At 45.0% G+C, this 21967-nt stretch overlaps 2 protein-coding genes across 3 annotated transcripts in view; one reads left to right on the forward strand and one right to left on the reverse strand.

The window, feature by feature from the left end:
• Positions 1–21967, forward strand: part of FANCM (FA complementation group M) — a 110601-nt gene that overhangs the window by 19964 nt on the left and 68670 nt on the right. The window lies entirely within an intron of this gene.
• LOC143777163 (heme-binding protein 1-like) overlaps positions 1–21967 on the reverse strand; it is a 48329-nt gene that overhangs the window by 8354 nt on the left and 18008 nt on the right. Inside the window, exons 2-5 of one of the 2 annotated variants that reach the window (XM_077267280.1) lie at positions 21453–21544; positions 17854–17995; positions 17503–17686; positions 14700–14827 (exon numbers count right to left, since the gene is read on the reverse strand). In XM_077267280.1, coding sequence (XP_077123395.1) covers positions 14815–14827; positions 17503–17686; positions 17854–17995; positions 21453–21544 — 431 coding nt within the window. In that variant the 3' untranslated portion in view covers positions 14700–14814. Of the gene's footprint in view, positions 1–14699; positions 14828–17502; positions 17687–17853; positions 17996–21452; positions 21545–21967 lie in introns of those variants that run through there. The other variant, XM_077267272.1, reaches the window with a different exon arrangement.

Consider the following 21967-nt stretch of genomic DNA (forward strand, 5'->3'; position numbering starts at 1 on the left):
TATATTTTTCAGTCTCCACAGGGAGCTCCTCGGGCCAAGATGTTCCTTCCGTGCTTCTTATGCCTTTTTGTTAATGTTCTTGTATCTATGGGTGTTTTTGTTCATTGTCATAAAACCTAGAAGTCGTTCATGTCAGGTTACTCAGACCCTCGTCTTATTGAAACCCAATAATTGCCTAAAATATGAAAGATAGGAGAAGTGGATTTTCGGCTGGCGTATGTGCTAATCACATCAGCCTTGTTCTCACTGGAACAAACCACACGGGTTTTACAACTATTAAAGTTTATTTATTTTTATTTTTCCTATTGAGAGTATATTAAGATGACTAAATGGCCGCGCGGTGTTCTCAAAAGGGATTAAACTCTTTGTAAAACTGAAAACTCAGCTTGGAATTTTTTTTTTTTAAATCTACACTGCTCAAAAAAATAAAGGGAACACTTAAACAACAGAATATAACTCCAAGTAAATCAAACTTCTGTGAAATCAAACTGTCCACTTAGGAACAACACTGTTTGACAATCAATTTCACATGCTGTTATGCAAATGGAATAGACAACAGATGGAAATTATTGGCAATTATCAAGACACACTCAATAAAGGAGTGGTTCTGCAGGTGGGGACCACAGACCACATCTCGGTACCGATGCTTTCTGGCTGATGTTTTGGTCACTTTTGAATGTTGGTTGTGCTTTCACACTCGTGGTAGCATGAGACGGACTCTACATCCCACACAAGTGGCTCAGGTAGTGCAGCTCATCCAGGATGACACATCAATGCGAGCTGTGGCAAGAAGGTTTGCTGTGTCTGTCAGCGTAGTGTCCAGAGGCTGGAGACGCCACCAGAAGACATGGAGGGGGGCCGTAGGAGGGCAACAACCCAGCAGCAGGACCGCTACCTCAGCCTTTGTGCAAGGAAGAACAGGAGGAGCACTGCCAGAGCCCTGCAAAATGACCTCCAGCAGGCCACAAATGTGCATGTGTCTGCACAAACGGTTAGAGACCGACTCCATGAGGATGATCTGAGTGCCCGACGTCCACAGATGAGGGTTTTGCTCACAGCCCAACACCATGCAGGACGCTTGGCATTTGCGACAGAACACCAGGATTGGCAAATTCGCCACTGGCGTCCTGTGCTCTTCACAGATGAAAGCAGGTTCGCACTGAGCACATGTGACAGATGTGAGAGAGTCTGTAGACGCCCTGGAGAGCTATCTGCTTCCTGCAACATCCTTCAGCATGACCGGTTTGGCAGTGGGTCAGTAATGGTGTGGGGTGGCATTTCTTTGAAGGGCCGCACAGCCCTCCATGTGCTCGCCAGAGGTAGCCTGACTGCCATTAGGTACCGAGATGAGATCCTCAGACCCCTTGTGAGACCATATGCTGGTGCTGTTGGCCCTGGGTTCCTCCTAATGCAGGACAATGCCAGACCTCATGTGGCTGGAGTGTGTCAGCAGTTCCTGCAAGATGAAGGCATTGAAGCTATGTTCTGGCCCGTCCGTTCCCCAGACCTGAATCCGATTGAACACATCTGGAACATCATGTCTCGCACCATCCACCAGCGTCACATTGTACCACAGACTGTCCAGGAGTTGGCGGATGCTTTAGTCCAGGTCTTTGAGGAGATCCCTCAGGAGACCATCCGCCGCCTCATCAGGAGCATGCCCAGGAGTTTATAGGGAGGTCACACAGGCACGTGGAGACCACACATACTACTGAGCATCATTTCCTTGTTTTGAGGCATTTCTACTGACGTTGGATCAGCCTGTAATTTGATTCTCCACTTAGATTTTGAGTATCGTTCCAAACCCAGGCCTCCCTGAGATATTATTTTTGATTTACATTGATAATATTTATGCTTTATTGTCCTCAACGCTTTCCACTATGTAGTGAATAAAGATTAACAACCTGAATATTTCATTCAGTGATATCTAGGATGTGGTATTTGTGTTCCCCTTATTTTTTTGAGCTGTGTGTGTGTGTGTGTGTGTGTGTGTGTATATATATATATATATATATATATATATATATATATATATATATATATATATATATATATATATATAATAGTTCAAAATCGGAACAGCATCTTATATTACCAAACTGTAGTGCAGCGTGCAGCGTCTTCCCAACCACTGTTGAAATGGTCTTTGGCTTGAAAAAGGATAAAGATATCCGAAACGTCGCCACGCCGTTCAGGCATTAAGCCCTTTTTTTCTATTTTTTTTGTGCTTTTATATATATATATATATATATATATATATATATATATATATATATATATATATATATATATATATATATATATATTATAATATAGGTATGTAACATGTGTATGCAGATATATATATAATGTGTGCATATGTGTGTGTGTGTGTATATATATATATATATATATATATATATATATATATATATATATATATGTGTGTGTGTGTATATACATTTCTCATTTTCCCCCTCATATCTCTCATTTTCCCCCTCAAGCCTCTCATTTTCCCCACTCCTCTCATTTTCCCTGCTGACCCCTGTCATTTTCCAATCACTCCAGTATTCCCCATCACTCCTTTCATTTTCCCCCTCAGATCTCTCATTTTCCCCCTCAGATCTTTCATTTTCCCCTCACTCCTCTCATTTCCCCCTCAAGCCTCTCATTTTCCCCCTCAAGCCTCTCATTTTCCCCTCACTCCTCTCATTTTCCCTGCTAACCCTTGTCATTTTCCAATCACTCCAGTATTTCCCATCACTCCTTTCATTTTCACCTCACACCTCTCATTTTCACCTCAGTATATACCTGTATGTCATCTCCTCCTGTATATAGTATATACCTGTATGTCATCTCCCCTGTATATAGTATATACCTGTGTGTCATCTCCTCTTGTATATAGTATATAGCTGTATGTCATCTCCTCCTGTATATACCTGTATGTCGTCTCCCCTGTATATAGTATGTAACCGTGTGTCATCTTCTGTATATAGTATATACCTATAGGTCATTTCCTCCTGTATATAGTATATAACTGTGTCATCTCCCCTGCATATAGTATGTACCTGTATGTCATCTGCTCCTGTATATAGTATGTACCTGCATGTCATCTCCTCCTGTATATAGTATGTACCTGTATGTCATCTCCTCCTGTACATAGCATGTACCTGTATGTCATCTGCTCCAGTATATAGTGTGTACCTAGGTGAGTTTTGCTTGTGGTGAGTTTTCCATGAGGTGAGTTTTGCACGTGAGCCTAGTTTTGCATGTGGCCAATTTTCGCGTGGCGAGTTTTGTGTTTCGACTTTTATGTGGCGAGGTTGGTGTATGTGTGGTGAAATGTGTGCTGAGGGTGGTATATGTGTTAAAGCACGTGGTAGTGTGTGGCGCATTTTGTGTGTGGTGAGTATCCCATGTTGGGGGCCCCACCTTAGCAACTGTACGTATATACTCTTTGGCGCCATCGCTCTCATTATTTAATTCCCCCTTGTTCACATCTGGCAGCTGTCAATTTGCCTCCCAACGCTTTTCATTCCACTTTTCCCCCATTATGTAGATAGGGGCAAAATTGTTTGGGGGAATTGGAATGCGCGGGGTTAAAATTTCGCCTCACAACATAGCCTATGAAGCTCTCTGGGTCCAGACGTGTGACTGTGCAAAATTTTGTGGCTGTAGCTGCGACGGTGCAGATGCCAATCCCAGACACACACACACACACACACACACACACACACACACACACACACACACACACACACACACACACACACACACACACACACACACACACACACACACACCTTTATATATTAGAGATATATACACTCACACACACTACCGTTCAAAAGTTTAGGGTCACCCAGATAATTTTGTGTTTTCCATGTAAACTCATACTTTTATTAATCAAATGAGATGCCAAATGAATTGAAAATCTAGTCCAGACATTGACAAGGTTCGAAAAAAAGTTTATTTGAAATAATAATTTTATCCTTCAAACTTTGCTTTTGTCAAAGAATGCTCCCTTTGCTGCAATTACATCATTGCAGACCTTTGGCATTCTAGCAGTTAATTTTCTGGAGAAATGTCACCCCATGCTTCCAGAAGCCCCTGCCACAAGTTGGTTTGGCTTGATGGGCACTTTTTGCGTACCATACGGTCAAGCTTCCCACAACAGCTCAATGGTGTTGAGATCTGGTGACTGCGCTGGCCACTCCATTACAGATAGAATACCAGCTGCCTGCTTCTTCCCTAAATAGTTCTTGCATAATTTGGAGGTGTGCTTTGGGTCATTGTCCTGTTGTTAGGATGAAATTGGCTCCTTTCAAGCGCTGTCCACAGGGTATGGCATGGCATTGCAAAATGGAGTGATAGCCTTCCTTATTCAAAATCCCTTTTACCTTGTACAAATCTCCCACTTTACCAGCACCAAAGCAACCCCAGACCATCACATTACCTCCACCATGCTTGACAGATGGCATCAGGCACTCTTCCAGCATCTTTTCAGTTGTTCTGCGTCTCACAAATGTTCTTCTGTGTGATCCAAACACCTCAAACTTGGATTCGTCTGTCCATAACACTTTTTTCCAATCATCCTCTTTCCAATGTCTGTGTTCTTTAGCCCATATTAATCTTTTCCTTTTTATTAACCAGTCTCGGATATGGCGTTTTCTTTGCCACTCTGCCCTGAAGGCCAGCATCCCGGAGTCGCCTCTTCACTGTAGACGTTGACACTGGCATTTTGCGTGTTCTATTTAATGAAGCTGCCAGTTGAGGAGTGTGAGGCATCGATTTCTCAAACTACAGACTCTAATGTACTTTTCTTGTTGCTCAGTTGTGCAGCGGGGCCTCCCACTTCTCTTTCTACTCTAGTTAGAGGCCGTTTGTGCTCTCCTCAAAAGGGGGTAGTACACACGTTGTAGGAAATCTTCAGTTTCTTGGCAATTTCTTGAATGGAATAGCCTTCATTTCTAAGAACAAGAATAGACTGTCGAGTTTCACATGAAAGTTCTTTTTCTGACCATTTTGAGAGTTTAATGGAACCAACAAATGTAATGCTCCAGATTCTCAACTAGTATAAAGGAAGGTCAGGTTTATAGGTTCTCTAATCAGCCAAACTGTTTTCAGTTGTGCTAACATACTTGCACAAGTTACCACATTAACAAAGTATAGAGTGTATTTCTGAATCATTTAATGTTAGCTTCATTGGAAAAAACTGATTTTCTTTAAAAAATAAGGACATTTCTAAGTGACCCTAAAATTTGGAACTGTAGTGTGTGTGTATATATATCTCTATATATCTCTATATGTCTCTCTCTCTCTCTCTCTCTGTATATGTGTATAGATAGATAGGTATCAGGTTTTGCTGCGTCTTTGGTGAAAAAAAAACTAAAAAAAACTAAAAGATAAATCCATTATTGTTTGGGGGGGGCACTAAACTTTAGCAGAATGAAGAAGAGACAACAAAAACGCAGCAAAACCTGCTTTTTGTAAGCTAATTCTTTACTGCCAAGAGAGAAGGTTTTGCCTGCAGAAAAAAAAAGTGCAGCAAAAACGCAGGGCTCTGTTCACATGTCCAGTTTTTTATTTCCGTTTTTCAGATTATATACCCTACCAGCGCAGGAAACCGTTTACTGGAATGGCAACAAAACTGTCATAAAATGGTTTCCCTTTTCAGCGGATATCCATTTTTTTTTTTTTTTTTTTTTTTCTTCAGCCGACACAAAAATGTAGTCTGAGCAAGTTTTATCGGGCCAACGGAATGAAACAAACTAGCACCAAGATTTTTTCTTTTCCTAGTTGAATTCTAAGAAAAACAGATCATAGCGTATAGGCATCTTTTATGTCATCCATTAATGGAACAGGTTTTTTTTTAACACTGCACCTGCCCTGTATTCTATTTTGCATCCATTTTTTGTTACTCTTTGTAACTGATACTCTTTTTTTTTTTTTTTTCAGTATAAGAAGGCACAAAAAAAACTAGATTAGAAAATAAAGGATTATTACATTTCTGCCAATTAATCTAGCGTGTAACTGTATTGATGAATTTGGCGAGAAATCCACCACCTAAAAAAAAAAAAAAAGACAAACTGCTTAAACTTGCAAAACACACAACACAAACGTAAAAATGTGGACGTGTGAATGAGGCCTTAGTCACCAACAGTTTTTCTCAACCTTTTCTTGGGATCTGTGCACATGACATGTTTTTTTATCTGCAGAAAAAAAAAACTTTCCTCCATTGTAAGATTTATTTATTTATTTATTTTTTGCTTTTTCTCCTCCTTTGACATCACATTCCCTGTAAAGTGCAAAAAACCCTACAATACTTGTACTTTTTTTTTAAAACGAAAAATGAGTTTCCCATTTGGTTAGAGGAGGAAGAAAAAACACGCGACGAGCAGACTTGTCTAGAGAGAGCTCCTCAGACTTCCTTAGTTTGAGACCCCAAAACCACACACAACTTATTGGAGAAATTCCCCAATTCCGGAGAACATAAGGCTTTTAACCTTACTTTGTCTGGGGACCGCGTCTGGAGACAGTGGGACGCAGGAGGGTGTCTGAGGCCCTCCGGAGAGGAGACGCCATTGCTGCTCCCTTGTTGGACCCCAGAGGAGGATTGCCTGCCTGCCGTGGAGGACGGGACTGCTTGAGCGGTGCTGGCGTGTGAGCAAGGAGGGAGACTGCGGCACAGCACGAAGAAGATCCGGTGAGTGTGGGAGTGTCGGCGGAGCGGGAAGGAGGGCACCCGTTGCTGTGGCGGCGATTTTGACACCGGAGCCGCTGAGAGCCGGACAGCTCGTGGCTTGGGCCGTCTGAGGTGCACCCCTGCTGCCCTTCTCTATCGTCCCCTCACGCTTTATTTCCCCTATCCCAGCCTTACCTGTCCCAGGTGGAGGGCTTAGGAGCCGCTTTCGGACGAAATTGCAGTGACTTCTTTACATCTCCTCCTCCCCCCTGGTCCTCCTTTTGGCGCCAAACGCTGCCATTTCATAGAAGTACAGAATCATTCCTGAATACAACACTACATTGGCTGATCTGCTCAGAACCTATAGGACTCCAGGTTACATCCCTAACTGAGGCAGATATTCAAATAGGGGAGAGGTGTCTGCTGTTGGAGGAGCGGGCTATATGATGTAGCTACCCTTGCCTCACATGTCCATATGTAAGCTTTTAAGGTCCGCTGGTGTATATGGGCAAACCCAAAAACGTACTGGAATACCCCCAGACTCTGAAACCCATTCTGGTGACATGGATCGTTTCCTAAATACAAATAACCAGCATAAAAGCACAAGATTCAAGTCCTCTGCTAAGATCCTAGGGGAATGCTTCTCATCACATGATTCGTTAGCCTCCCACGGCTCTCCTGACAGAGCAACAGATGAAGGGAATGATAATAACGAATTTCCAGAAGACATGAATGTAAATGATCTTAGTAAATTCATTAGAACACTTCCCACCAAGAAAGACTTGGAGATTTTTGCTTGCAGAATTGAAAACTCTTATAAAAAAGAACTCCATGCCCTAAAATCAGAATTCACCTCTCGAGTGGAGGATGTGGAGAAGTCTCAGGAAATCATCCTACAAGAACTATAAACTCAGAGAGGTTATTACCAGCCACGCTCTGAGACTGGAGGAGATTGCAACTGGCATGGAGGACCTAGAAAATCGTAATAGGCGAAACAACATCAGAATACGTGGCCTTCCTGAATCTATTAAGTCCATCTGATCTGGATCTCACAGTGCAAAAAACTGTTCCTTGAAATATTAAATGATGAGGAGGCGGGTTCAATAGAATTGGACCCAAACCGCCATCAGAATCAAGGCCCAGAGATGTTATTTGCAGAGTGCACTACAATAAAGTCAAATAAGCCATCATGCTAGGTGCTAGACAGAAAGGCACCATTAATTATTGTGGAGCACAGATTTTAATACTCTCAGATGATTCTAGGCGCACACTACAACTAAGAAGAGCATTTAGACCTTTATTATCTCTCCTCAAAGAAAGAGACATTACATATAAATGGGGATTTCCATTCCAGCTGACAGCCTTCAAAGGGGAGAAAACAGCTACTTTTCGTAATCTGGGTGACTTGACCAATTTCCTGGGTACTTTCGAGTTGCCGATGACTGACCTTCCTGATTGGCTTGCTCCCCCCAGCTCCCATTTATCCCTCCAAGATGGCTGAAAACCCAACACACCAAGCAACACAAGAAACATGGTCCCCCCCTCCAACCCAACATGAGGAGATTTTTTTTTTCCTTCTCCTCCTCCTCTTTTCTCTCTGTGTGAGCTATTTTTTTCACACATATCCCAATAAGTTGCTTTAACTCTTGGGTTAGTTTGTGTTTGGGTTGCCCGTGGCCAGTCATGTGGACCGTTCTCAATCAATCTTGAGTTCAAATTCTGTCATCTGTTATTGGAATAATATTGAGGAATATACAGTGTAATTACCTTCTATATTGATTATATTGTTAAGTTTGAACTTAAATTTAGTCTGAATAGGATCAGATGCCAGTTAACAATGTTTGATATTATATTATATTGCTCATTTGATATTATATTGCGTAGGTTGTGGGGGTGGCAATTAGAGGCCAGATCTCACCCTCGGCTTTTTCTCACTCTAACTGGTGTACTTGGTGGTTTCCCACCAAACAATCACACCATGATTTCTCTCTCTTGGTGTCCATTCACCACACACTTAGTTTCTTTCTCTCATTTTCAATCTTTTTGTTTTTTTCTTCCTTTTTCCTTATTTCTCTTCTTCCAACCCCTTGACCTATCCCCCACCCAAAAATCACACATGAACCTCCCTTGGATTTGGTTTCAATGTCCATATAATCAACCTATTGAACAACGCCTTAGCTATGGCTGGAGTTAAATTCTGTTCCTTCAATGTTAAAGGGTTAAATATACCTGAAAAAAGGAGACCGGTTTTGTATTCTAACCATAAGCAACATGTTTCAATTTTAATGCTTCAGGAGACACACTTTAAGACCGAGGTGACTCCTAATTGTACATCCTACTATTACCCAAAATGGTTCCATAGTACAAACCCTCATTCCAAATCTAAGGGAGTGTCTATAGGTTTCCATAAATCCTTTCTTCCCGAGATCCTCGACTCAGTGGTTCAAGTGGTGTGGAGTTTGCGTGAACTCATTTTGGCCAATGTTTACTTCCCTAATCAAGGTCAGCAGAAATTTGGCTCTAAATGCAAAAGGCTTCTAGACAAATTTGCAGGCGCATCGCCGATAATTCTTGGATACGACGTTAACCTTCCAATGAATCCTCTAATTGTTGTATCATCGGGTAAGTCCTCTTACCCCTTGTCCTCCATTAAAAGAGTGAAGAAACAGATGTATGACCTGCGATTGGTAGATGTGTGGAGAACTCTTCACCCAAACACGAGAGATTATAGTTTTTATTCTCAAATACATTTTACATATAGTAGAATCAACTATTTCTTTATCTCCCATTGTTTGTTGGACTCCGGGGTGGAGGCTGATGTGGGGTCGGTGTTGTGGTCCGACCATGCACCCATCTGTTTTTCGATGCAATTAGATCCCTCTATAAGACCTAGCTTTTCATGGCGGTTAAATGAAAACTTATTACAAGACCCGACCTGTGTCTAGGAGGTGAAACGCCCTATCGAGGGCTTTGTGGTGGACCATGCCACTGACCCCACGTCTCCCTCGATGAAATGGGAGGCCTTGAACAGTGTTCTGCAGGGTGTATTTATCTCACAGGGTGCCCGTCTTAAGAAAGAACGCCTAGCAGAAATTGTTGATCTCTCCTCCCAGATCCATAAACTTGAGACACAACACAAACAGGACCTCTCTCCACTCACTTTGTCGAGCCTATCCACAGCCAGGCAAAAATTACTTAAAATTCTAGATCAGAAATCTCGTTGCCTAAGAGAATGAGTCAGGAGTCGTTTCTACCATCTAGGTAACAAAAGTGGCAAATTTTTAGCGAGAGCCCTACATCCACGAGGCCCACAAACATTATTCCATACATTAAAAATGCTAAGGGCAGGAAGGTTCATAGTACTAAGGACATACTCTCCGGCTTCTATGACTATTATAGCTCCCTGTACAATATAAATGGTCACTTTAAAGACCTCCCTGCCCACTCATTTCAAGACAAAATCAAATCTTATATTCAACTAGATGGGTATTTCCTGAAGGAACTACAGATAGTGCTTTGGAATGGTGCCCGGGCTGCCCCTGCAAGACTTTCACACTTGGGTGCCCCTCAGGCGCTGGTTTGGTAGTTGTAGCCCCTCAGTGTTGAGGCTTGGTGGGCCGGGTCACTCTGGGTCCCATTTGGTGGGCCGGGTCACTCTGGGTCCCATTTGGTGGGCCGGGTCACTCTGGGTCCCATTTGGTGGGCCGGGTCACTCTGGGTCCCATTTGGTGGGCCGGGTCACTCTGGGTCCCATTTGGTGGGCCGGGTCACTCTGGGTCCCATTTGGTGGGCCGGGTCACTCTGGGTCCCATTTGGTGGGCCGGGTCACTCTGGGTCCCATTTGGTGGGCCGGGTCACTCTGGGTCCCATTTGGTGGGCCGGGTCACTCTGGGTCCCATTTGGTGGGCAGGGTCACTCTGGGTCCCATTTGGTGGGCCGGGTCACTCTGGGTCCCATTTGGTGGGCCGGGTCACTCTGGGTCCCATTTGGTGGGCCGGGTCACTCTGGGTCCCATTTGGTGGGCCGGGTCACTCTGGGTCCCATTTGGTGGGCCGGGTCACTCTGGGTCCCATTTGGTGGGCCGGGTCACTCTGGGTCCCATTTGGTGGGCCGGGTCACTCTGGGTCCCATTTGGTGGCCCGGGTCACTCTGGGTCCCATTTGGTGGCCCGGGTCACTCTGGGCCCGATTTGGTGGCCCGGGTCACTCTGGGCCCGATTTGGTCAACCCGGGTCACTCTGGGCCCGATTTGGTCAACCCGGGTCACTCTGGGCCCGATTTGGTGGGCCGGGTCACTCTGGGTCCCATTTGGTGGGCCGGGTCACTCTGGGTCCCATTTGGTGGGCCGGGTCACTCTGGGTCCCATTTGGTGGGCCGGGTCACTCTGGGTCCCATTTGGTGGGCCGGGTCACTCTGGGTCCCATTTGGTGGGCCGGGTCACTCTGGGTCCCATTTGGTGGGCCGGGTCACTCTGGGCCCGATTTGGTGGCCCGGGTCACTCTGGGCCCGATTTGGTGGCCCGGGTCACTCTGGGCCCGATTTGGTGGCCCGGGTCACTCTGGGCCCGATTTGGTCAACCCGGGTCACTCTGGGCCCGATTTGGTCAACCCGGGTCACTCTGGGCCCGATTTGGTGGGCCGGGTCACTCTGGGTCCCATTTGGTGGGCCGGGTCACTCTGGGTCCCATTTGGTGGGCCGGGTCACTCTGGGTCCCATTTGGTGGGCCGGGTCACTCTGGGTCCCATTTGGTGGGCCGGGTCACTCTGGGTCCCATTTGGTGGGCCGGGTCACTCTGGGTCCCATTTGGTGGGCCGGGTCACTCTGGGCCCGATTTGGTGGCCCGGGTCACTCTGGGCCCGATTTGGTGGCCCGGGTCACTCTGGGTCCGACTTGGCGGGCGGCGCCACTCTGGGTCCGACTTGGCGGGCGGCGCCACTCTGGGTCCGATTTGGCGGGCCGGGTCACTCTGGGTCCGATTTGGCGGGCCGGGTCACTCTGGGTCCGATTTGGCGGGCCGGGTCACTCTGGGTCCGATTTGGCGGGCCGGGTCACTCTGGGTCCGATTTGGCGGGCCGGGTCACTCTGGGTCCGATTTGGCGGGCCGGGTCACTCTGGGTCCGATTTGGCGGGCGGCGCCACTCTGGGTCCGATTTGGCGGGCGGCGCCACTCTGGGTCCGATTTGGCGGGCGGCGCCACTCTGGGTCCGATTTGGCGGGCGGCGCCACTCTGGGTCCGATTTGGCGGGCGGCGCCACTCTGGGTCCGATTTGGCGGGCGGCGCCACTCTGGGTCCGATTTGGCGGGCGGCGCCACTCTGGGTCCGATTTGGCGGCCCGGGTCACTCTGGGTCCGATTTGGCGGGCGGCGCCACTCTGGGTCCGATTTGGCGGGCGGCGCCACTCTGGGTCCGATTTGGCGGGCGGCGCCACTCTGGGTCCGATTTGGCGGGCGGCGCCACTCTGGGTCCGATTTGGCGGGCGGCGCCACTCTGGGTCCGATTTGGTGGGCGGCGCCACTCTGGGTCCGACTTGACGGGCGGCGCCACTCTGGGTCCGATTTGGCGGGCTTGGGCACTCTGGGTCCGATTTTGGCAAGCGGGGGCACTCTGGTCCGATTTGGTGGGCTGGGTCCGATTTGGTGAGCGGGGCAATAATGATAAGACTACAGATAGTGCTTTGTAATTGTGCTGTACTGTCACTTTAAGAGCTGATATTATCTGACAAAACTTGTGACCTGGTGGGCTGGTAGAGTTTATAGGCGTTGGCATAGTAACTGGGTCTCACTGCGCATATCAATGAGGTAATCAGCCAGGTGGCAGTTATTTTTAGAAATTGCCTCAGAAATCAGGCCCATTATAAACGTATTGGAAAATTTCCCTATTGAAATGCATTGAGACACTTTTTTCAAACGCAAATTGCGCCAAAACTACAAATCCGATCGACACGAAAAATACTTAGCACACCTCTCAGGAACGCTGGCTTCGAAATGACACCTCACTGGAGTCTGTGAGTTTAGCGGTTCGGGCCGCATTACGTGCGGACGTTTACCACGGTGGAATAACAGTATAGTGCTTTGTTCCAAAGCACTATAATTAAATAAACTACCTACAATCTCTGAAGAGACCCTGACAGATTTAGAGAATGACTTTTCCGTAGAAGAGGTCACCTCTGTGATCCGGGATTTGAAATCGGGCAAAAGCCCTGGTCCTGATGGATACACAGCTGTATTCTACAAACAGTTCTCAGACCTGTTATGCCCTCCATTCTTAACCATATGTAATTTTATATCCTCAGGGGGTTCCTTTCCCTCACAAGCTCTAGTTCCCCATATAACGGTCATTCCGAAGCCGGAGAAGGATCTTTCACTGTGCAGAAATTATCGCCCCATCTCACTTATAAATATAGATGTAAAAATCTATGCCAAAATGATCTCAAAGAGACTAAGCTGTCTTTTGCCGCAATTAGTCAATCAGGATCAGGTAGGTTTCATACCAGGAAGAGAGGCAAGAGACAATACCATTAGATCTATTTCTTTGATTGACAGAGCAAACAGAAGAGGTGATCTGTGTGTTGTCGATTGACACCGAAAAATCATTTGAAAGAGTGGGATGGGATTTTATGTGTCAAAAGCTTGAAGGCGTTGGACTGAAAGAGAAAATGCTGTGGAGTATCATGGCCCTTTGAGTCCCCCTCTGCTCAGGTTAAAGTGAATGGCTCTCTGTCAGACCCTTTCCACATACGAAATGGCACGAGGCAGGGGTGCCCATTGTCTCCTCTATTATATGTATTAATTATGGAACATCTCGCCGTTGCGATTTGCAATAACCCATCTATAGCGGGACTGAGGATCCAATCGGAAGAACACAAATTGGCACTTTTTGCCGATGATGTGCTCATGTACATTACCTCCCCCATTACCAGTTTACCCAATATCATATCGGAATTGCACAGATTTAGATCCCTGAGTAATTTCAAAATGAATTCACATAAATCCGAAATACTAAATATCTCATTTATCACCTTCTCTAGTCTCCCAGTTGTGCTCCTCCTTCCGATTTAGATGGCGATTTGACTCCCTTACGTACCTGGGCATAAAATTAACTGCCAAGACATCGCAATTATATGATGCCAATTACAAAATAGCCCTCCACAGGGCGGAGCTTGACCTAGAGAAATGGAACAAACTACATTTATCCTGGCTTGGATCAATGCAATTAAAATGGACCTATTACCACATCTTCTTTACTTTTTCCAGACCATCCCTGTTTCTTCCTCCTTCCTTTTTCTCTAGACTCAAGACAGCAATAACAAGATTTGTATGGTCTGGCAGACGTCCACGCTTGTCATACCATTTTTTGTGCAGATCTAAACAAACTGGGGGACTGAGCCTTCCAAACTTTTCATTCTATAACTATGCATCTCTTGGAACTTGCATTTTAGACCTGTTCCACCACAAACACAGTAAAAAATGGGTTGATTTAGAGACAAAACTTTCACCGAGTAGCCCTATAGCAAACATTTGGCAGGGAGGAAGTGCAAAAGTACAGAGATGACTTTCCCTTTCTTACAAGAAACCTGACCCTATTTGTTAAAAATGGTAACCAAAAGCTCAATTTCTCATCCATACCAGGCCCTTTAACTCCGATTTCCGATAATCCAGACTTTCCTGCAGGTCTGGCCAAAGTTACCTTCTTGCAGAAACACAAAGACAGCCACCCAATAGTCTACGACTACATAGATCAATCTTCGATAAAATCCCTACCATCCATCTTCATCGGAACTGAACCTCCTTCAGGTTCATAGTTTTTCCACGAACAGATTAAAAGCTACATTGTTAAGATATCTAAGCAGACTGACATCTTTAGACCTCTTACTCCCTTCGAGTCCGTGTGCTTGGGGGAGAGTCCTCTGACACATACAGTATTATTGCTATATAAAATGTTTCAAGAACATCAAATGACTTCACTTGGCCCTCCCCTATTCTTTTTGAAATGGGAGAATGAATTGAACAAAACACTGACGCCAGAGGATCGCTCCAAGAGTCTCCTCCACACCTTCAGATCTTCATTATGCTCAGATTATCAGGAAAGAAGTTACAAACTGTTGACTCGGTGGTATAGATGCCCATCCAGTATCCATACTATGTTTCCCACTACACCGGATACCTGTTGGAGGTGTTGGAAGGAAAAGGGTTCATATTCACATATCTGGTGGTCCTGCCCACCCATTGACAATTTCTGGGTGGCTGTTTTTGATCTTTATAATAAATTATCCTTTTACAAAATTCAGCCTACAATGGAATTGGCCTTATTATCTATATGTGACTTCTCCATCGCCAAATTTAAGAAAAGCTTACTTAGGCTACGTTCACATTTGCGTTGTGCGCCGCAGCGTCGGCGCCGCAACGCACAACGCAAACAAAAACTCAGCAAAACGCATGCACAACGCTGCGTTTTGCGCTGCATGCGTCCTTTTTTTCATTGATTTTGGACGCAGCAAAAATGCAACTTGCTGCGTCCTCTACGCCCGGACGCGGGCGCCGCAGGGACGCATGCGGCGCAAAACGTAAGTGCGACGCATGTCCATGCGCCCCCATGTTAAATATAGGGGCGCATGACGCATGCGGCGACGCTGCGGCGCCGACCGCAAATGTGAACGTAGCCTTAGACATTTCTTGACAGCTGCACGTAACTTAATCCCCCGTTACTGGAACCAATCAAAATCTCCTTCACGCTCTGATTTTGTTTCAGAACTTAATCATATCTTTAGAATGGAGCAATTGATTGGTCAGGACACCAGAACCTCATACAAAACTTAACTTAACATCTGGTCTCCTTGGATTGTATTCAGAGAGACCGCGGAGCTAAATATTTGGCTACGTTAAATGGTCTAACGAACAAACTAAACCCCGTGTGTCATTACTCTTTGTCGTGGAACACTTAGCCCATAATTTTAAATAAACCAGATTCAAGTTGAATCGGACGAGAAACCAGATCCTTTCCCTTCCCTCCCCCCTTTTTTTTTTTCTTTCCCTCTTTCTCTTCTTACTTTTTCTTTTTTCATCTCTATAACCTAAGCTATATCCAGATTCTTTTATGGTCGTTGAGTAACTTAGATAGCTTGGGCATCCTTACTCCCAATTTGCATTCAATTACCTCTCCAAATCATACGTAAGAGTTGGACAATGGGAGTTTTGATCTATAATACTGTAAACCTTTACTGCAAATACTAATGTACCCTTATCTTAATTTAAAGGTAGAACGCTCATAAGGTTGGGCTATAGTACTCTGTTGATGGTTTCAGACTCTCTTTTGAGAAGTTAATTGTAATTGTATCCTCCTATTGATCGAGAGAGAAAAGTAAATGGTATTATACAGATTTATATGGAATATCATAGTATCCCTACACATTTGACTGTGTTTATGATTGTTTATTAATACTCTAATTTACATCTGTTTATTTATACCTTGATTTACATTGTATATTCATATGCAATTCAACTTAATAAACCTGATTTACAAAAAAAAACACGCGACAATGCAGAAACATACGGAATATACATCAACATTACTCACAGGAAAAAAACCTCAACGCCTTCACTTCATGTGATTGCAAAAATCTTAATGACTTTAGTATTCTACTTCTCTGCATTTTTATTTTTACGCAAAAGCGATGTACAGAAAGAAGCATTGTGTGCATTGACCGTTAGCCGGCCACACCGCTCAGATGGCCGGCAGCTTTTCCTTACAATTCCCCCACCATACACGTTTGTTATCTGAATGAGGACAGCTTTCCCTTTAAATCACGGGATCGGACATGTTGAAATCCTGCATGCCCAGTCCTTCTTCACCCAGCATCTATAGTCAGGGATCGATCAATTCTGCCATTTCTATGTCAGTTTAATGCTGCTATCCACAGCACAATCCAGCCACTCAGACTACCACTAATGCTGTCACTCACCCGTATTACAATTAAGGGGGTTGGCCACTACTACGACAACCCCTTCTTAATCAAAATGTTTGGCCCCGATTAAAATAATAAAACCTATACTCTCCTCCTGGGCCAGCACCGTTCCCGCGGTGTCATCACTTGCTCTCACTGGGGCATGTGTGCGGTTTTCATGACTCTGATTCGACTGGGTCACAACAACAGCCTGGGAGAACTAGTGCCGACACCACGGGAACGGCACGGGAGGGGAGTATAGGCTTTATTATTTTATTGGGGCCAAGCTTGGGGTATGAGAAGAAGTTGTCAGAGTAGTGGACAACTTCTGTAATGTCACCGCCCACTCCTAGTTCAATTAATTGGACAAAACTGTCTTTCCATTGATTGGTAACTTTGATAAAAAGTCCTAAAGGGGTATTCCCATCTCCAAGATCCTACCCTAATATGCAGTAGGTTTAATAATAATATTAGCAAATACCTCCAATTAGAAATGTAGTATAGTTCTGATTACGGTAGCTATGTTGCTGACTCCTTGTACAGGGCATTGTAGTAGTTTAGGTATCCATAGTTATGACCACTAACAACTAACTGTCACTATGAGTGGTCATAGCCATGGATACCTAAGCTACTGCAATGACTTGGACATGGGGTCAGCGACATAGCTAATCAGAAGAACTATACTACATTTGTAATTGGAGGTATTTGCTAATGTTATTACACCTACCGCATATTGGATAGGATCTTGGAGATAGGAATACCTTTTTAGGACTTTTTATAAAAGTTGTCAATCAATAATTGGATGTATTTGCTATTATTATTATTATTATTATTACAGCTACTAATTAATGTGATAGGGTCTTGGAGATGGGAATACCCCTTTAAGTAGCAACTGTACCTAGAGAAGACAATGGTAGCTGGCCACTCCTCGATGATGATTTCCTGGTCGGTTGGTTCAGGCGGATCATCTTGAAGATGGTTCGGGATATAATAAGCCACAGTCACTGAGCGCGTGAGGCCAGTCCGCAGTTCGTCGGTGTGCACCGTTGTCAGGATTGGGATAGTCATGCCCAGGTACGTGCCTAGGAACAAAAGATTACAGCTAGGGTAATGGGGAAGAAGGAGGATGTAGGATGGCAAGTGGCCGTCTGTCCGCAGGAGAACTGGGATATGTGGGGGAATGGAGTGGTGGAAGCCCCATAACAAAGACCCACTCGCAGTGTTACCCCCACGGCAGGAGACGTCTTACCTGAGGAGTTCTGTTCACAGATGTATCTCATGAGCTTCATGAACCCCATGCATATACTCTGCTCATACCGCTCCTCTTTCATCTTGATACACGCCCACTTGGCTTTTCCATACTGTCTTTTCTCGTATATCACTTCTCCGCACTGTTGGGAAAAAAACGGCAAAAAATGATCTGGCCTCCTGTAGTAATATGGCTGCTTCTTCTGCAGGGCTGGACATAGCGTGCATGGGGGGATGGCAAGCAGTCAGGTTGTGTTTTTTGTTTTTTTTTCCCCTGGAGGAGGGGGGTCTTCGGTTAAAAGACTCGACTTGCACTTAATAGATGCCAAAGTGATTATTTTGCCCACCAAAGACGCACCATTAAGCTGATTGTGTCAAGACCACCCCTTTCTAATACATCCTATTAGGACGTCATGCCCTCGCACCATTTTCAGGGGTTTTCCACTGGAACTCTATGGCTGCCGGGAGCCAAATCCTCCTCCCCCTAATCTGATATTAAAGGGGTTGTCTGGAAGAGGGCATCATTGGAGAAACGTCTGATGCGTCTGTCTTGTGACTGCTGCCACCATGCTGTGAATTCCAGACGGGGCAGTCACCATTTTCATAGTCGCTACAGACCTCCGGAGCGGCCAGTGCTGGATCTGCGGGTGGGGGCCACTGGAAAGTGAGTATTGTTCTTGAGTAATAATTTTACTGTCAGACGTCTCCATTTATTGACCTACCCTAAGTATAGGCCATCAATGTCAAAGTTGCAGACAACCCCTTTAATTGTCTTTTCTTTCATATTCTTATAAATATTACATTTTCCAATCTCGTTGGAGGACCCTACAGATTAATCATATGGGGTCATCTAAAGACACTTCAGCATTGGAGTGAGCATTGCCAATAAGGTTGCAACTCCACATACTTGCTGGAATTGGGCGGCACAATCGGCAGGTATGGAGCACGTGTCCTGGTCGCTAGACTAGGTCACGATACACGTGCATGATACCTGCCGATCAATGCGGAAGTGGGCGGCTCTGGAAAACCCCCTTAATGGGAAATGTGTAATGCTTAATTACTCCTGTGGGGGAGCTGTAGGTAAAATTAGATGAGAGCGTCCGCCCCTGAAACTTGTGATCAGAACAACCTGTGATATGAGGGTCCCTTCATCTAGCCTGTGCGGCCGCTCTGCATAATCCAGTTTTCTCGTTATCTGATTCATTTTACATATTGCAAATGCAGACTAATGACATTAGATTTTTGTTGTTTTTCATTATGAAATTATTTGTTCTAAATGTTTTCATCAATATTTTTTTGTTTATAAAATCCCTTTTCCGTTACCTGATTCTTGATATAATGGGCTGGTGTTTATTCAGTTTGTAGTCATGGTGCAATTTTTAACAGCATTTTGCAAAATTGCAGCTTATGAGGTTTTGTTTTTTTACAAAGTTTATATAAAAAAAAAAGTTTAGAGAAAAGTTAATCAAGTTGCTGCAAATAGACCAACTATGTGTTGTAGAAAAATATGCAGAAAACTGGCAGTGCTTGTTCCTTGCCGCATTATGGCCAGGGGCTTGTGTGTTACAGCACAGGGAGGATGGGCGACTTGTCATTTGTGGCACTGTCACAATCTTGGCACGTCTTTCCTTGTGGTACTTCGACATTGGGTTGGGAGTGCTTGTGTTTTATGGCATTACCACATTATAGCATTGCCGGGCTTGTTTACTGTACTGTGTTGGGAGGGGCTTGCACTTTGCGACCCTGGGCTGGGAGGGGCTTGTGCTTTGCGACCCCAGATTGGGAGGGGCTTGCACTTTGGGACCCCAGGTTGGGAGGGGCTTGTGCGTTGCGGCCCCGGATTGGGAGGGGCTTGTGCTTTGCGGCCCCGGGTTGGGAGGGGCTTGCGCTTTGTGGCACCGGGTTGGGAGGGGCTTGCGCTTTGTGGCACCGGGTTGGGAGGGGCTTGCGCTTTGTGGCACCGAATTGGGAGGGGCTTGTGCTTTGCGGCCCCGGGTTGGGAGGGGCTTGCGCTTTGTGGCACCGGGTTGGGAGGGGCTTGCGCTTTGTGGCACCGAATTGGGAGGGGCTTGTGCTTTGCGGCCCTGGGTTGGGAGGGGCTTGCCCTTTTGCAGGCTCTGGGCTGAGAGGGGCTTGTGCTCATGGTTTACACCAGAGGTGTCAAACTGCATTCCTCGAGGGCCGCCAACAGGTCATGTTTTCAGGATTTCCTTGTATTGCACAGGTGATAATTAATCACCTGCACAAAATGATTCCAGCACCTTGTGGAATGCTAAGGAAATACTGAACACATGACCTGTTGGCGGCCCTCGAGGAATGCAGTTTGACACCTCTGGTTTACACCACTAAATTACTGTGGGAGGTTTGCACATTATTCCAATGAGGACTAGTATGTACAATTGTTATTTTTTTTTCTTATCTGTTTTATTTTTTTTTACATGATTTTCTCTTGTATAAGGATTATAAAGGATGTCTAAGCACGTGATCACTTGTGACCACTTCTTGTCTTTAATGAGACCTCTTATCAGTTCTTAGATTTAGATGCAGGGTCTCCTTTAAATTCACGTTGCACTGACCACATACAGTCAGGAACATTTGGTTTGTGAGGTCAGCGGGGCGCCCCTGTCACTTGACCTACAAACAAGGTTTCTCCTTAGGAAAACAAGGCGGGCAGTCAGCCCAGAATTAGAGATTGATAATCTGATTTCCTGCTCAGAGTCTTAGACCCAAAAGTGCAGAAAAACACCACTAATGTATGCATAAATAGACACGTGGTACACTGGAATGCCATCATCCTGTGATCCACAATGTGAGGGTCTGGCACAGAACTTTTTTTGTTCCAAGGCTTTTTAACTCTTCCAAACTAGTCAATATACTTTTGTTACCATTTTCTGGAGATTATGTAGTTTATAATACATCTATAATCTATAGCCATAAATTACTGCAATGGCCGCGATTGGAGAAAACTCTTATCCTGAATGCTTAGATGCTGCAATCCAGAGCAAACGCAGCATCTAAGCATTTAAGAGGAACCGTCAGAAGCATAGTCTGTGGTAATGATGTAGGGAAGGCTCATTTATAATGCCTGGTGGGCAAACATTCAGGAAATCCAAAATGGGTACAAAGAATAGGAAATACCCTAAATCAGTGGGAAGAAATAAGGGAGCAGGGTGAGAATATATGAAGGAAGATTCCACCAAGATCCTAACAGTCCCATCCATCATCAGGAGAACCTCAGGGCAACAAAGGGGTACGAAGGACGACACTGAGGCATATTAAGGCTCCTCCAATAAAAGTCATAGCTCTGTACTGGCACTAAATACTGGATACAGGTCTACTTAGACGTCCGAGAGTTAGGTTTTGCAGTTCTGTCTTTTTTTGGAAGCCAAATAACCCATATAAGTGTCCAATTTTTAGGAGAATGAAGGTCCTTTAACCACCCTCCACTCATCCTTATGACTTTGAGACCAGTAAACCTTGTGCTGCTATTTTTCACCATAGTGTATAGGAAGGACCTCCACCTGTAGGGATATTTATGATATCATGGGAGGATATTCCTTTTAACTTTGTGTTTTCCTAAAAAAAAAAAGTCCAAATTACCTTTTCTTTGCTGCTCAATAGCAGGAAGGGCACTTTCTGACGCTCCTCTGTCCGACCACTTCTTGTTAACTGTTGAATTGGCTCTGCCATCTCTGAAATGGTGGGGGGAAAAAGGATTAAGGGGCATTTTTTTTTTTTTAAGTCCACAACACCTGTCCCCTTCAGGAGTACATTATGGTCGTGTCTCATGCCGAAGTTTCTTACACCAGGAAGGAGGCGACAACTGCACTCGTTGAGCTGTGACTTACTTTTCATGCAGTAATATGTTACAGCGTAAGGTTTTTTTTTTAAGGTTTTAATTGATCTTTGTACTTTCAGACTTCATAATATGATAAATAGACAAGCTGCGAGTCACATGTTGTCTTAACCCCCCAAAACTACTCTGAAGTGTCTGCTATTAGGAGTCTCTTCTATATATCTTTCTGTTCACTGCTTGTTTTATGGCATAATTTGTCTGGAGGAGCAAAGATGTTAAGACTGATTACAGGAAGTGGGGGCGGGTCCTTGTCCTCCTA

This window comes from Ranitomeya variabilis, chromosome 1 (genome assembly GCF_051348905.1).
Source record: "Ranitomeya variabilis isolate aRanVar5 chromosome 1, aRanVar5.hap1, whole genome shotgun sequence".
Classification (NCBI taxonomy): Eukaryota; Metazoa; Chordata; class Amphibia; order Anura; family Dendrobatidae; genus Ranitomeya; species Ranitomeya variabilis.